This window comes from Saccopteryx bilineata, chromosome 3, assembly GCF_036850765.1.
Source record: "Saccopteryx bilineata isolate mSacBil1 chromosome 3, mSacBil1_pri_phased_curated, whole genome shotgun sequence".
NCBI lineage: Eukaryota > Metazoa > Chordata > Mammalia > Chiroptera > Emballonuridae > Saccopteryx > Saccopteryx bilineata.
The window spans coordinates 121486433-121501383 of NC_089492.1; the positions used below are offsets into that span (position 1 = coordinate 121486433).

The window sequence follows — 14951 nt, forward strand, 5'->3', positions numbered from 1 at the left end:
CTCTCTCCATTCCTGTCTGTCTATCCCTGTCTATCCCTCTCTCTGACTCACTCTGTCTCTGTAAAAAATAAATTAATTTTAAAAAAATTAAAAAATAAAATAAAATAAAAAAATTAAAACTATCCCTATAATCAACCCTTAAAAATGTTTTTTTTCTTTAATTTAAAAAAATTGTTCCATTGATTTGAGAGAGAATGGAGGAGGAAGAAAGAGAGAGAGAGAGAGAGAGAAGCATCAACTCGTTCCACTTAGCTGTTCCATTTGGTGCTTCCATTTTGTTGCACACTCACTGGTTGCTTTTCATAAGTGCCCTGACCACAGATAGAACCCACAACCTAGGTGCCAGGATGAGGTTTTTTTCATTGAGCCACTCAGCCAGGGTTAAATGCTTTTCTTTCTTTTTAAGATTTTATTTATTATTTTATGGGGGAGAGAAAAGGGAAGGAGAGCACCAACTCACAGTAGTTGCTTCTCATATGTGCCTTAACTGAGCAAAACTGAGGTTTTGAACTAGTGACCTCAGTATTCCAGCAGATGCTTTACCCATGGTGCCACCACAGGTAAGGCATGTTGTTGTTGTTTTTTATACTTGGAGACAATAGATTAATTTTCTAGGATTCATTTTAGCTGATCTGAACAGTGTTCCAAAATTTTTAAACTGGCATCCTAAAAATGAGGGAAACTTTGGTAGTGCTGAAGAAAGTGACAAGTCATATAAGACGACAAACGAGTCAACTGTCTTACAACCTATATAACAAATAGTTGCTGAAAAACATGCCAAGGAAGAGGTGCAAATGTCCTCCACCTTTCTACCTTTCAAAGTTTGCGTGTTTTTTTTTTAATTTTTATTGATTTAAGCGAGAGAGAGAGAGAGAGGGAGAGAGAGAGAGAGAGAGAGAAACAGGAAGGGAGAGAAAGAAAGGGAGAAGAGTGAGAAGCATCAACTCATAGCTGCTTCACTGAGGTGGTTCATTAATTGCTTTTCGTATGTGCCTTGAGAGGGGGGGGGCTGGCAAGCCCACACTCAAGCTGACCAGCCCACACTCAAGCTGGCGAACTTGGGGTTTTAAACCAGGGACCTCAGTGTTCCAAGTTGATGCTGTATCCACTGTGCCAACACTGGAGAGGCAAAGCTTGCATGGGTTTTAAAGCTGGAAAGACTGTATTTGAATTCAGGTACCATCACATACTAGCTATAATTGAGGCAAGGTGCCCACCAATTTTCTCTTATGTAAAAAGGTTCTATTAGCATCTTCTACCACCCAATTAGATTTCTTGTCAAGATTAGAAATAATGCCTCTAAAATCTCTAGCACAGAGCCTGGCATATTATAGAAACACAATAAGTGGCAATTACTATTAATTTTCCTTCCTCCACCCAAACCACGAGATAACTTTTTTTTTTTTTTTTTTTTTGTGGCAAAGACAGAGAGAGTCACAGATAGGGACAGACAGGAAGGGAAAGAGATGAGAAACATCAATTCTCCATTGTGGTTCCTTAGTTGTTCGTTGATTGATTTCTCATATATGCCTTGACCGGGAGGCTACAGCAGACCGAGTGACCTCTTGCTCGAGCCAGCGACCTCGGGCTCAAGCTGGCGACCTCAGTGTCTTGAACCTGGGTCCTCGCGTCCCAGTCCGACGCTCTATCCACTGCGCCACTGCCTGGTCAGGCCCACAAGATAACTTGATGAAAAAATTTTATTTTATTTTTTTACAGGGACAGAGAGAGAGTCAGAGAGAGGGATAGATAGGGACAGACAGACAGGAATGGAGAGAGATGAGAAGCATCAATTATTAGTTTTTCGTTTCGACACCTTAGTTGTTCATTGACTGCTTTCTCATATGTGCCTTGACCATGGGCCTTCAGTAGACTGAGTAACCCCTTGCTTGAGCCAGCGGCCTTGGGTCCAAGCTGGCGAGCTTTTTGCTCAAGCCAGATGAGCCCATGCTCAAACTGGCAACCTCGGGTCTCGAACCTGGGTCCTCCGCATCCCAGTCTGATGCTCTATCCACTGCGCCACTGCCTGGTCAGGCCCACAAGATAACTTGATGAAAATTTTTAAGAGCAATAAGCAAAAACTTTGAAGCTATATATTCAAAGCTTCTGTTCAGAAGATGGATGACAAAGTATCACAATTTACCAGTACAATCAAAAGTTTAAAAATTACTAATAGTTAAAAGTACTATGATGACACCAGTCACAACTCCAAATACCTAACAACACATACATACGGTAGCACAGTCTGCAGCAAGTATGCCCTCTAAAGCAAGAGAAAAGGCTGTTCTCTGTTTCACTTGCTTTATTCACAGAAAGACAACCATAACTGCCAAGGCTCCTAGTATACATACTTAAGGATAGTCATAATGGCAGAAAAACTAAGAATGGATATGTTAACTTCAAGCCTAAAGAAGCTTTAAATATCAACCCAAAACAAGATATGAAGGGGAAAGTCAAAGGCCTGTTCATAGTATATAACTCACAAACCCTTTCAAACATTTTAAAAAAGACCTCTCTGGGCCCTGGACAGGCAGCTCAGTTGGTTAGCATAGTACTGATACATCAAGGTTGAAGGTTCCATTCCCAGTCAGGACACATACAAGAATCAACCAATGAATGCATAACAAAGTGAACCAACAACTGTTATTGATGTGTCTCTCTTGCTCTCTCAAATCAATGAATAAAAAGATAAAAATACCTCTCTGCTCATAAATTTTAAAAGTAATCGACTATAAAACTGTTAGTTGCCAAATTAACTGGCTTAAAATTTAAATTTGTAGATGCTAACCACATTTAGTAAACTGGAAACAGCCGAGATAGACTGAATTTTATCTATGAGGCCCTTGAGTTAAAATTCCAATTATTTACACTGAATGCTTATGGACAAGCCATTTAACTCTTCTCTGACTTTTTCCTCATCTGTAAAACTAGAGCAATATTTCTTCACAGAGTTAAGGAAAATAATATACATACATAATTTTCTGGATGAGTTGTTGACCTCATCCCAGGACTAGATAGCATCAAGGGTTCTGAAGAGTCCTTTCCAGCTAAATAAACATAATAACTAAAACTTTCTGTTAAAAAAACAAATCACAGATCCTGGATTTTACCCCCCCCACACACACAAGAAATCATAGGCTCCTCCTCCAAATATTATGCACTGTCTATCCTGCCATCCTAATTCTTTAGAAGTATCACAAGATTTAATTTGTGCTAATACTGTTATATTGATTATGCCTGTTTGAGCATGAGTCATCTCCTTAATTGGTAAGCACCTAGCAACACAGTTCATATTTCATAATTAAAAAATAAAAACAGAAAAACACCTCAAATCCTAGCATACTTTGATGATAAAGAAAGGGCTCACTGTTTTCTTAACCAAGCTTTCTTTCTAGGTGAATTAGCTGTGTGTGTACACACACACACACCCCAATGTATGTATACATATACATTCTCCAGAAGATCTTAAAAGCCTGTATTGAAAAAACTGTTAAAGCATACAAGGATAGAGATAAATGTCTAATAATTAAATGTGTAAGAAAAATTTTAAAATTGAAACCACCTGACATTTACACATATTCTAACAGCCCTTACTAGAATACAAGTCGTGTCTGTATAGCACTGTACAGTTTACTCTTGAGAATCAAAGGAGATGGAACTAATCACATTTTATAAAGAAACAGACTCAAAGGAATAAATGACTTGTATGAGGTAAGTGGTGGTCTAAACTTAAACCTAGGGATTATAACTCCAAATGGTATGTTCTTTTTATCACACCACATTCCCTCAAGGACATATTTTATATACGTACTCAGACGATAAAAATGTCAGTCAATATGTGAAGTTTTATGTAAAAAAACCTATCAAAAGGAATCAAAGCATCTATGAACTAGCACACAGGACCTGGCCAAATATAAAGAAAAGTGTGATTCACAGCTTAAATTAATTTAGAACATCTGTGTTAGTAAGTTTGCTCAAAAGAGCACAGTAAATTCTGGAGGTCAGACTTCCTTAGCTTTAGTAAATGATGAACACAAATGTTATTCATGAGAACAGGTGCTAGCCACCAATCTACGCAATGTATATTTCACAAAGTTGCTTCAAATGTCCTTATATAAACCTAGCTATTTAGCTATTTTTGTAAGTTCAATATACTGTAATCCACTTAAGTCTATATTATACTGCCTGATCAGGTGGTGGCGCAGTGGACAGAGCATTGGACTGGAATGCGGAGGACCCAGGTTCAAAACCTGAGGTCACCAGCTTGAGTGCGGGCTCATCTGGTTTGAGCAAGGCTCACCAACTTAAGCCCAGGGTCGCTGGCTTGAGCAAGGGGTCACTCGGTCTGCTGTAGCCCCTTGATCAAGGCACATATAAGAAAGCAGTCAATGAACAACTACGGTGCCACAACGAAGAGTTGATGCTTCTCATCTCTCCCCCCCTTCCTGTCTGTCCCTATCTGTCCCTCTCTGTCACACACACACAAAAAGACTATATTATACTATATTTAGCTAGGCATTTATCCTAACTACAGCCATATGGACTTTAACGTAGTAAGGACCCTAGAGATAACCTATTGTTCTTAATGTGAAAGCTAATGTGCTGTGAACTCAGTGTGCCTTTGTTTAAAGACTCTTAGAAACACTTCATAGTTAAGTAATTTAATGAGGAACAGAAAGGTAAGCATTAAAAAAGAAAGAGAAGAAAAGCATAGAATAGTTCATCAAAATAAAGCAATGCCCAAACAAATCTCTCATTTTAAAACTAATTATTTAGATTTAAAACTAATACCAGATTTAAAATTAAAGTCTTGCCCTGACTAGTTGGTTCAGTGGTAGAGCATCGGCTCGGCATGTGGAAGTCCAGGGTTCGATTCCTAGCCAGGGAACAGGAGAAGCGCCCATCTGCTTCTCTACCCTTCTCCCTCTGTTCTCTCTCTCTCTCTTCTTCTCCCACAGCCAAGGCTCCATTGGAGCAAAGTTGGCTCAGGCACTGAGAATGGCTCCATGGCCTCCACCTCAGGCGCTAGAATGCTCCAGTTGCAATGGAGCAACACCCCAGATGGGCAGAGCTTCGCCCCCTGGTGGGCATGCTGGGTGGATCCCGGTAGGGCACATGCAGGAGTCTGTCTCTGCCTCCCTGTTTCTCACTTCAGAAAAATAAAAAATTTAAAAAAATAAATAAAATTAAACTCCTATCACTCTTAGTTTCTACATTTCAAGAGTGGTAGTAAGCACTCTCTTTTCTGTTTTCAGTCTCCTAAGTCAGGCATTCTTTTTCTTTTTAAACATTTTTCATTCACTTTAGAGAGGTTAGGGAGAGAGAGAAAGAGAGACAGGAGGAGGAGGGAAGCATGAAGGATCAACTCCCATATGTGCCCTGACCAGGCAAGCTCAGGATTTCAAACCCACAACCTCAGTTTTCCAGGTTGACCCTTTATCCACTGCACCACCAGAGGTCAGGCAAATCAGGCATTCTTAACTTGAGGTTTTTGAATAGGCTCAGGCAGTGTGAACAAGTTGCAAGTTTATGCAATGTTATAAATGTGTGTGCACACAGACAGCAGGTCCACAGGGATCATCAAATGCTCCTAAGGGTACACGACCATAAATGAAGAGTAACTACTATCCTAAATCAAGTTACAAAATATCTACAGCAGTGGTAGTCAACCTGGTCCCTACTGCCCACTAGTGGGAGTTTCAACTTTCATGGTGGGCAGTAGCAGAGCAACCCAAGTATAAATAAAAAGATAGACTTAACTATAGTAAGTTGTTTTATAAAGATTTATTGTGCCAAACTTAGGAAAAATCCGACATAAAGTACTTGGTAAGTAATTATTATTATATGCTTTAACTTGCTGTAACTCTGCTTTATAAATTTTATAAAGTTACTTCCCTACTTTATAAATCACCACTACTGTGGAACCATTGGACGGTTAGAAAATTTTACTACTAACAGAGATACAAAAGTGGGTGGTAGGTATAAAAAGGTTGACTACCCCTGATCTATATAGGCAGAGTGGAAAAGACAAGAAAATTCCACTTAAGTACTATTGTTACTTAAAGGAAATATATTCAGACGTTATTGTTACTTAAAATAAATACATTCAGACAAGTTAAACCCATTATTGTTCTTAGAAAACTGCAATTATATAATTCACTACGTTTATTTGTAAAGTTCACAATCTGAGGTACAGACTGAACAAAGTGCACTGTGTAAAAACCCTAGCCAAGAAAAATAAACCAACAGCCTGAACTATGGTAGCACAGTGGATAAGCACGGACATGGAGCTCTGGCTAGATAACTCCATTTGTTGGAGCACTGCCCTGAAGCACAGAGATTGATAGTTCGATCCCCAGCCAAGGCACATACAGGAGCGGATCAATGTTCCTGTCTCTCTCTCTTCCTTCCTCTCTGGCTAAAATCAATCAATAAATTAAAATAAAATAATTTTTAAAGGCATGGACCTGGAATGCTGATGTTGTCAGTCCAAAACCCCGGGCTTGCAGGGTCAAGGCACATACCAGATGCAATTTGTATGAGTTAATGCTTTCTCCTCCTCCCCCCATCTTTTCTCTCTCTCTCTCTCCTCTCTCTCTAAAAAAAGAAAAAGAAAAAACAAACAAAAGACCCAAGTGGCTAGCACACAAGAGTAAGCACTAATTGTAGCTACTATTATCTTAAAATATTTCCAAAGACAGGGTTCCCGTGTGAGCAAAGGCACTCACACTTTTTTCCTTTTTTAAAAAATTTTATTTATTGTGTTTACATAGATTCTAGGGTCACTGGGAATGCATTCTCCCACCCCCGTATTCCCCTCAACATCTCCCTTGACCCCTTCCCAACATCTCCCTCCCCCTTTCCTTCAGATTTATCCCATCCTATCATCCCCTTTCCCTTTGTCCTCTTAAGGCACTCACATTTAACATTATTACCTGTCAGAATTAAAAATCTACAAACATGGATAAATTTAATTGGAACCTATCACAATCCTGGATTTAAAAAGCAGGGTGTTCTTACTAACTGAACCAACCAGTCACAAAAGTACCAAGGAAAATTCCCATTTGCTAATTCTTTATACCAGTGGTCCCGAACCTTTTTTGGGCCACAGACCAGTTTAATGTCAGAAAATATTTTCACAGACCGGTCTTTAGGGTAGGACGAATAAATGCACAAAATAATATTATGCGACCAGCGTAAAAACTGTGGTATTTTTAAATATAATTGTCGAACTTACGAGACAAGCGTCAAGAGTGAGTCTTAGAGGGATGTAACAGAGGGAATCTGGTCATTTAAAAAAAAATAAAACATCGTTCAGACTTAAATATAAATAAAACGGAAATAATGTAAGTTATTTATTCTTTCTCTGCGGACCGGTACCAAATGGCCCACGGACCAATACCGGTCCGTGGCCCGGGAGGTTGGGGACCACTGCTTTATACCATATTTCACATGTTTACGTCAGTCAACAAGCACTTGTCCTCTGGCTTGTTATAGCCTCAGAATTCTTTTTTTCCCCCAAATATTCCACCATTACACTTTTATAATCTGAAACACTCATAGGGTAGTTACACAGAAAAGCCAAGCCCTAGATTTTTTTCCCTGAATTCTATTTCAGACATCAAAGAAACAATCTCAGCCCCACCCTCTACAGGAAATCAGTGGAATAGTCTTGACCTCTCCCTTTCCCTCTAAGATTAAAAAATAATAATAATAAAGTGTGGGCATTTTGCCTAAATCTCAAAACTCCAAAATGCCATTAAAAAAGTGGTAAAAACTGATAAGCTACCCATCTAAAATATCTCATTCACTGGAATCCTCCACCCATTTTTTATTTCTCTTCATCTTAAACCAAAGTATTTTTTTAGTAAATCTTTTCAAAATCTCAAAACCTTAAAAAGCATTTATTGAACCCTACATTTTTTCATTATTAGGGAAGAGACAAAAAGTAGATAACATTAGCAATTCAAAGAAGTTATTCTTTAACTTTTAAAATTTATTTTTATTGGATTTAAAGAGAGAGGAAGGGAGAGAGACATTGATTTGTTATTCCACTTAGTTGTGCATTTACTGGTTAAGTGTTGTACATGTCCTGACAGGAGATCGACCCACAACTTTGGTGCACTGGGACGATGCTCCAACCAACTGAGCTACACAGCCGGGACCAAGAAGCTATTCTTAACAGTCAAAAATAAACTTAACTACTACAACTGCAAATAGTAAAATCATCATATGTGTACAGTCCAAAAATGCCAAGGAGAGAAAACACAGCCAAACAATTGCTAACAGGATGTGAATTAACAAGATATTAGCACACAAATAAATTACTAAAATTGCTTCCAGGATTAAAAAAAAAAAATTACTCAGCAAAATTCTCTTTTAAAGCCAACTAAAGAGTTGGCAAGAAAACACTTTTTTTTTTTGAAGGTTTGTTATTTATTGATTTTACAGGGGCGAGACAACTGAGAAGTATCAACTCATATTTGCTTCACTTTAGTTGCTCATCAATTGCTTGTCCGTATGTGCTTTGATCAGGCAAGCCCAAGGTTTCAAACTGGCGAATGCAGCATTCCAGGTCAACGCTTTATCTACTTTGCCACCACAGGCCAGGCAACACTTGATTCTTAAGTTTGTCCATCGTTAAGATAATATTTTTAAAAAAGCTTTAAATGATTTATTTTCTGGAATATGTAAGAAACTGTCAACATGTCTCTTTAACTAAATTTAATGAATAAGAAGTTTTTAAATGCAAAATTTCCATTATCTTTAAATGATACTATAAGATCATCTATTGACACAAAACTCTTAAGATGCATTTTGTGGAAATTCTACATAGCTACTAGAAACTTACACTAGCCAAAGTACTATATATGTTTATTCTCTATATACATTAGGAATTCATATTCTTGCCCAGGCCAAGTAGCTCAGCTGGTTAAAACATCATAAATATATGCCAAGGTTATGGGTCCGATCCCTGGGCAGGGAACGTACAAGCATCAACCAAATAAATGCATTAATAAATAGAAAAACCAATAACTCTTTCTCAAAAAAAATAATTTAAAAAATTTAAAAAAAAATCATATTCTTTTTTTTTTTTGTATTTTTCTGAAGCTGGAAACTGGGAGAGACAGTCAGACTCCCGCATGCGCCCGACCGGGATCTACCCGGCACGCCCACCAGGGGGCGACGGTCTGCCCCTTCGGGGCGTCGCTCTGCCGTGACCAGAGCCACTCTAGCGCCTGGGGCAGAGGCCAAGGAGCCATCCACAGCGCCCAGGCCATCTTTGCTCCAATGGAGCCTTGGCTGCAGGAGGGGAAGAGAGAGACAGAGAGGAAGGAGGGGGGGGTGGAGAAGCAAATGGGCGCTTCTCCTATGTGCCCTGGCCGGGAATCGAACCCGGGTCCCCCGCACGCCAGGCCGACGTTCTACCGCTGAGCCAACCGGCCAGGGCCAAAATCATATTCTTGATAGTGAAAATACTGGTTATTTTTCTTCTTTATAAACTTTTCTGAATTTTTCAAACCATTACCAATACCAAAAAGTCATCAAGACAACCAATAAAGACAACTTACTTTTAGTTGATTTTCAGCTTTTCTAAAAAAAATCCTAACTAAAAATTATATGAAAGTAAGTAATGATATAGTCATTAATAAAATATACTATCAGATACATAACAGATCTAATTAATCTGCTTTTACTTTCAAGTATATGTTAGAAGATTTATTCAAAGCACAATGTTGGAGAAAAAGAAAATAAAAAGTCGAATGTTTCTTGAGTCCACCACAACAGAAGAAGTTTGAAGAACTGATTAAATCTTGAGCCATGATCTCAATATCATCTGGAGCTATGGTTTTATAAAGCAAACTAACTATAAAAACAAGGTAATTAGTATAAAATTCTTCTGCACAGTTGATCCAAGTCGACTATTATAGTTCTTCATACTACAGTTAACTGGTATGTTCATGATAGGTACACATACTGTATTCTTAACACATTCCTTATAGATGAAGCAGCCAAAATAATTTTCTTGACACTAAAAAAACCCACTAGAAGCTAATAGATTAGGAAAAATGTTTCTGGTATGAGAATAATGTTAAGTACATATTTCTTAACCAGTGTGCTGAAATAATCACTGCCTGCTTTACCACCTAGCTCAGGAAATCAAAATCTTTCTTCGGATCTCCAAAAAAAGAAAGCTCTGATACTTCCCATCCTTTCCCACTGTTCAGATTTAACTTCCATTTGCTTTTTTTGTTTGTACTTAAAATTGAGTCAATCATTATTACCCTTAATTTCTACCATAAAGATAACCCTGGACTTCCAATTTTTCCAAATCAGAAAAATAATAGTCAAAGGGACAGCTTAAAATGTAATCAGTGACTGACATACTTCTTATTCTGCTCACTCCAAAACCAAAAGCTTACAACTTAAAGATCATAAAATTAAAGCATTTAGTAATGAAGCTACCAACAGGTAATCAAATCTAAAATCCTGTTCCAGAACCCAACTTTTTCTTTTGTCGAGAATCCATCATGGAGGACCTGGCAGATTAGCTCAGTCAGTGAGAGCACTGTCCTCAAACAACAAGGTTGTGGGTTCCATCCCAGGTCAAGGCACAGGCAGGAAGCAATCAATGAAGGCACAATTAAGTGGAACAGCAAATGAATGCTTCCCTCCCATTCTCTCTCTCCCCGCCCCCTTCCTGTCTCTCTAAAAGCAATCTAAAAGAAAAATCTTAAAAAAAAAAAGAACCCATCATGAAATTATTAAAAATTTTAATTTAAGAAAAAATGTAAAATTTTAAAGTTTAGAACAAGGTGTTCAAGTAAATGTGTCTGGGTGATAAAACTAATAATTTCCTTCTTTTCTCTAATTACTTTTATGACAACAAATCTTATTAAAGACAGAAACGGCTTAAATCAGATTGCTAAAAATTTGCCAGTTGCCCTTGTGAGCTCCCGAGCTCCCACTATAAAATATCCACAACCACCACTCACCCACCTGAAGTACTTTTCACTAATGCTTTTCAGAAGGTTTCCCAAAACTCCTAGATTATTTTACCAGACATGATATAGAACATAAATATAGCAGGCCAGGTACTGGCATATTTGATGCAAGGAAAAATACAAACATGATTTTGGAGTTTGGTTCTGTTGAGGTTATTACCCCAGAGAATTCAAAGGAAGGACGATTTGACACTGTATTTACTTAAGAATTACAATCCTTGCCATTTAATCTTTCTTCTTCCCACTTGAAATATCCTCCTCACTACGTCTGCTTCTCCAAAACTATTGATAATAATTGCCTAACAGGTCTTTTCTTTCCTTCCTGAATCCAATAGCCAACTTCTACCCTCCTCTGAAATTTTGTTGCTCCAATCCACGGTGCACATCTGGAACTTGCTATATCTACTGATACTTGACATACATAAAACCCACTTTCTATATTTCATTATTAGCTCCTTGAGAGTATGGATTACATTCCTAAATCCTAGCACTACTAAAATGTCTTACATGATAATGATGTAGAGCACCTAGTGTGCTCTTACAGTTTTCCAAATTTTTTTACACATATAGTACTTGAATCTCACAACTACCCTCATAGGAATAATGACTATTACCCTATTTTTACAAAGGAGAAATACTCAGAGGCTACTATGTCACTGCTCAGTTCAACTAATCTACAAAATCTATTTACAGTATTAAATATATGCAGTAGCAAATATAAGAAACCTCCTGAACAAAAGAGGTTTACAAACCACCAGAAAGTGGCAAATTCATGTACTTTATTGTTGCCAGGAAAATTGCTAAATTAGGGAACTTAAGATCAGCTGTACCCAACTATGCAAAACAAACTTTGTCCTTGGAACTCTTCATAAATAAATTGTAAAACTGCCAACTCAGCAAGTATGACACTATGAGGACACTATCCTCAAATTCTTAAAGCTTATACAATTTTAATAGAACACTATGGCTCCTCTTTAGTACAAAAAGAGGACATTTTAGCATCAAACCACAATATTACAAAACTTGAAGTCAGAATGCATTTTGCAAGAGCCACGTGACACACACATGACAGTCAGCTAAACTGATGGGTGGACCTTGTAGGGGAAATGTTTAATTGACAAAGCAGCAAATAAACTCAACTTTTAGAACAACTACTGATTTTTCCTTTAAAAATAAATATTCACCCTGTCCCCCAAACCCTTCTGACACCGAGGAGGAATACCAATTAAATCTCCTCCAATTATTCATTAATTTATGTATGCAAACTGTAGGAGGATTTTTAAGGGCCATTAAGACAGCCCAACCAAGTCTTCCCAAGGAAAGGGAACACCAGTTCCCAGGAAAAGTGCCAGGTGTGTCACATCTGCTGTGGTGACTTCTTGAGTAAGCAAGAAAAAGAAATGCATTAACTTTTCATGACACGTCATGGAACCTCATTCCCTATCTGCAAACATTCAAGTAGGTAATCCAAAACCTACAGATCTATCATAGGGCCCACTCGTTTCTTTTTCAACTTGACAGCAAAGTCTTCCTTTAACTCATTAATACCAGAAAAGAAGTTCCTAAGATTTTAGTCTTTCTCTTTCTAGAGCTACACGACACAAAATGATTTTAGTGTCCTCTATATTTTAGGAAGTCAATGGCCCTGGCGAGTTCTTGAAAAACTCTAGGAAATAATTTAAAAAGAAAACTACATATTTCAAATTTCGTCTATCATCCACTCATTCCCCTCAACCCCACGTAGTCCTGAAAAATGAAAAACATCCATATTACCTACAACCTGGCGGGGAGGATGGAAGGGAGCCAACAAGCTCAGGATTTACAAGTACACTGCTCTCCACCCAGACGATTCTGACAGCTCCGCAGAGTGCGGGCGCCGAGTCTGACAGTGTCCTCTCCCCTTAAAAATAAGTCCTCCTTCCAAACTCACTGCCTCCGAGAGGAGCTACTCCTCCCCACCGCCCCACAACGGACTCCCAAACGCCCCGCCGCTCTCAGCGGACTGTCCCCCCGCACCAACCTGGCACTCAGGCCTCCACCCGGACCCGGTCCAGGCCCTGGCGGCTCACCCCTCCGGCCCGACCCCTCCCCGAGGCCGCCCTCCTCCGTCAGACAATGGGGCCCGGACTCCCGGCCGCCAGCCTCTCAGCCCCATCAGCCTCACCTCACCCAGACCGGGGCCGGGACCCTCACCTCGCAGCCCTCCTCGCCCCCTTTAAGCTTTCCCAAGCTGGCCCACAGACCCAGCCGACCGGTGCTCTCTTGCACTCACTATTCGGGATTCATGCTGGACATGTCACTGCAGCTGCCGCCACCGCCGCCCTTGCTGCTGCAGCCGCCGCCCTGACTCTCCGCGCCACGGGTAATCGGAGAGGAATGAGATAGGCTGTTCCAGGAGAGCAAACGTCTTCCCCCACTCCGTCTCCTTAGAACACAATCAGCAGCCGCCGCCACTCAGCTATCGCTTCCACCCAAAATGGCCGCCGGCGAACCAGGAAATAGGAAAGCCTTAGACCGAAGGGCCTTTACATAGCTCAGAGGGCGGCCGCACCGCGTGGCATGTCGGGAAAGAGTGTTGCTTGTGCGTATGTGGGCGATGGAGACTAGCGGCATGGTGCGCAGACCAAGACTCAACTTCCCGCCAAGCCCCGCGCTTTTGGCGCATGCGTACTTGAGGGGTTGTCGCCCACCCCATTCCCCACTCTCTCACCGCCCCCCTCCGCCCCTCCCTGCTCCCTTCCCCGCTGACTCGCTAGAACTTCGCTCGGACTCCCCCTAGCGGATTGGCTAAGGCCGAGCGGCCCTGGTGATGTCATCAGTGAGACGTGGCAGCCGGGAGAGTCAGCGCCCCCCGAAGGGAGGGGAGGTTTGGGAAGGGGCAGAGGGCGGTGCTGGCGGCGGACGGAGGATGGGGGTGGAGGCAAGATCAAGGGATGCTGTAGGGTGAAGAGAAAGGGGTCTGGACCTAAAGGGCATCTCACGTGAGGAGGAGGAGAGGAGGGAAGGGGGCTTGGAGGACTCTCCTGGCAGGTCCTGTCCGCCGTGCGCCTTTTACTGCCCTGACCAGCTTGAAGCTTAAGCTTTCAGGCTGGTTTCAGGACGTCCGCTATAAGGACGAAGATGAGTCAAGGGGCCTCTGCTGAAAACTTTGTGTCTCTGGAAAACACGAAGCCTTTCTTTAAGTTTTCTTCCTCACGTAACTCTACAGGCAATACCATTTTCTTTTCTAATTTCTTGCTATCCCCTTTCAGCCCTGCTCTCCGCAGTCTGGATATTGCAATAGCCTCGTAGTAGACTGCCTCTAGCTCCTCTCTGTTCAGGCCATTTGCATGCACATGGCCAAATTAATCTTCCTGGAACAGCACTTCCATCCCGACCCCACAGTTTTCAGTGGCTTCACATTCCGTGAAAGGGACACAGCCCAGAGTTAACCAAAAATTTAGGGTGTCCCTGTCTTGATCTCAGCCTTCATATTGGATTGTACTTATTTTTAATTGTTTAATGCTGAGCTGATCTGCAAGATCGAAAATTAATAAGCGATAGAAGCATACAGTTCATCACTATATAATGCCGAGAAACTTCAGGATTAGTATTAACACATATTTTGGTCTTAACAGCTCTCTTTAATTAACTCAGGAATTTAAATCCCCACTAAACTTTAACACATTATCTTGGGTTATTTAATTACAAAGGGCATAGTATATTGTCCAAAGTTTATCTTCCAACTTGTTCTAAGAACCGAGAAAATTATCTCCCAAGAGTGATTGCAAAATCACTTTGAATTACCGTGACAGCAAAACATGGAAAGAAGTTCCATATTTTTTTCTATTTGCTAATTATACCCTTTAACCTCTAAATTCCACCGTGTGCCTTAGTTGACAACCTCAGCAAACAGTAAACTAGAGTTCCTTCACATCTTCTTGACTAATGAAATGAATATGGTCA

At 40.3% G+C, this 14951-nt stretch overlaps 1 protein-coding gene across 1 annotated transcript in view; it reads right to left on the reverse strand.

The window, feature by feature from the left end:
- Nucleotides 1-13511, reverse strand: part of RAB1A (RAB1A, member RAS oncogene family) — a 46796-nt gene extending 33285 nt beyond the window's left edge. The window contains exon 1 of the mRNA XM_066267255.1: nucleotides 13279-13511. Within this exon, the coding sequence (XP_066123352.1) occupies nucleotides 13279-13301 (23 nt within the window). The 5' untranslated portion in view covers nucleotides 13302-13511. The remainder of the gene's footprint in view (nucleotides 1-13278) is intronic.
- Between the last annotated feature and the right edge of the window lie 1440 nt (nucleotides 13512-14951).